Raw genomic sequence first — 2,395 nt, 5'->3', positions numbered from 1 at the left:
AAAAAAAAAAAAAAAAAAAAAAAAAATCAAAGAACAAAAGCCCAAACCAAACAAGGAAGAAAATAGAAAAAGAAGAAATAATTTTTAAAGACCTGCTTGTTTTTATTTTATGTGCATGAATGTTTAGAGTATTTTGCCTGTGTGTGTGTATATGTAACACCTGCGAGCTTGTTACCTGAGGTGTCTATAAGACACACTGGATCCCCTGGAACTGGAGTATAGGTGGCTATGAGCCACTTTGTGGGGTGCGGGAACCATGCTCTGGTGCTCTGAAAGAACAACCAGCTCTTAACTGCTGAGCCATTGCTCCAGACCCAAAGAAGAAATACTTTTTAAGTAGTAGAGCCCTAATTTCACATGAAATCTCAAGGGGACCTCTGATGCTTAGTTTTTGTTTGTACTTATTCCTAACCTCTGTGCTTGTTTAGGAAATGAAAATTCAACAATGCCAGCATCTTTCCTAATGCCCTCTCCTTTAGGGTTTCAGGGAGTATCCTCTTGTACACATGCGGGGTACTTACTCTTACCTATAATTAACTCCACATTTTTATGTTCACATTCACAAAGGGCTATTCTTGGATAGCAGGAATTTTCCTTTTCTTACAGTTACTTGTCACAGCAGAAAAGCTCAAACATCTGTTCATGAACTAAGTTAACTTGTTATTTGTTTCTTCTTTTTATAGGGTACAGGCATCCTTCACCTGCCATTGTTGCAAGAACAGTCAGAATTTTGCATACACTGCTAACTCTTGTTAACAAACATAGAAACTGTGACAAATTTGAGGTGAACACACAGAGTGTGGCTTACTTAGCAGGTAAAAGCTCAAAACTGACAAAATTAGTCTACCTCTATTGTTGGCTTAGGATCACCAAGATACCCATGCCTAGCTTCAGGTCTTTGCACTAGTTCGTTGGCTAAATAGAGCATTCACAGTTCAGTTCTTTGATATTTAAAATTGTAATGATTTTGCCAAAATGTTTTTGATCATAAAAGAATTTGCATTGGGATCTGAAATATCCTAAAATTGGATTGCTTCAGCCTATCATCTCAGGCCTTCATAGTCTTCTATTCTGTCCTCTATCTAAATTTCATGAACATCTCCTTTTATAGCCTCTCCAAAAGGACAGGCTATTTCAAGCCAGTCTACTTACTGTCTCCTACAGGGCTTTCTGCCTCTTTAATACTCATTCTTTGTGCTCTTTTACCTGGGATGCCTGTCCCATCCCCACCATTTACTAAACTAAATCTATCTTATCTGATATTTACTGTATTCTACTCAGACAATGTAGTTTGATGGAAGATGCCTATTTTCACTTTAACAAATTTTCGTTTCCAGTTTTTTGTTTGTTTCAAGCATGTAACCTTGAGGAGACCATTTTACATCCCAGAATATTTTTATCAGTGCATTTCAGATACATGCCCTGCCTGCTTTTTGTGATTATTGAAACCAAATAGGCAATCAAGTACCTGAGAAAGTAAGGTGTTTATCAAATTTCTTTGTGTGTTTCATGTTTATATAGACTATAAACTCTAAAGGATAAATCTGTTCTGCAGGTATATAGACTTCAATCTCACACTGTCCAAGTCTTTTTATGTGTACATGTAATAGTAATATCCTTTTAAGTTTGCAAGAAATGAACCCTGTTTTAGGTCACATTTGTGCTTTTTACAATTTTTTTTAATCTGCTTTTCCTTTTCCTGTTAGCTCTACTCACAGTGTCCGAAGAGGTTCGAAGTCGGTGCAGCCTCAAGCATAGGAAGTCCCTTCTTCTTACTGATATTTCAATGGAAAATGTTCCTATGGATACATATCCCATTCATCATGGTGACCCTAGCTATAGGTAAGTGGACATAGTATCATAATTATAGTCAGGCTTCAATTTCCCTGTGATAGAAGCTAGCAGCAAAGTAATCTAGCAGCTCAAGATGGTCTAGCAAGTGTAGAAATCAAAGCTTTCTCCTAGATGAACACTATTTTATATGGGTTGTATTAAAGTCATTCTAGTCTGTTCTGATATTATCATTAGTTCACCTCTTTAAACACAAAACACTTGAATAATGGAAGAAAGACCATCCTGAAAGGTTTGGTTGCAGAAAAGGACCTGGGAGAAAACTAACATGAAATAGAAGCATCACCAAAAAAAAAAAAAAAAGAAATAGAAGCATCATTGCATGCCTAAAGACTAAGTGATATGGGGCAGAAGAGCTGACTCAGCGTTTTAAAGCATTTATTTTTGTTTTTGTTTTTTAAGATTTATTTACTATGTATGCAGTGTTCTGACCCTGCAGGTGAAAAGAGGGCACCAGATCTCACTATAGATGGCTGTGAGCCGGGCGATGGTGGCGCACGCCTTTAATCCCAGCACTCGGGAGGCAGAGGCAGGCGGATCTCTG

The 2,395-nt window shown here is 37.4% G+C and overlaps 1 protein-coding gene across 4 annotated transcripts in view; it reads left to right on the top strand.

Annotated features, from left to right (window-relative positions):
• Nf1 (neurofibromin 1) overlaps positions 1 to 2,395 on the top strand; it is a 259,312-nt gene that overhangs the window by 227,991 nt on the left and 28,926 nt on the right. For all 4 annotated transcript variants that reach the window (XM_026780143.1, XM_026780142.1, XM_005349426.2 and 1 more), the window contains 2 exons: positions 684 to 815; positions 1,707 to 1,842. In XM_026780143.1, coding sequence (XP_026635944.1) covers positions 684 to 815; positions 1,707 to 1,842 — 268 coding nt within the window. The remainder of the gene's footprint in view (positions 1 to 683; positions 816 to 1,706; positions 1,843 to 2,395) is intronic.

Source organism: Microtus ochrogaster, chromosome 7, assembly GCF_000317375.1.
Source record: "Microtus ochrogaster isolate Prairie Vole_2 chromosome 7, MicOch1.0, whole genome shotgun sequence".
Classification (NCBI taxonomy): Eukaryota; Metazoa; Chordata; class Mammalia; order Rodentia; family Cricetidae; genus Microtus; species Microtus ochrogaster.
The sequence above is the reverse complement of the archived record's forward strand: the minus strand, read 5'-3'. Positions and strand labels throughout refer to the sequence as shown.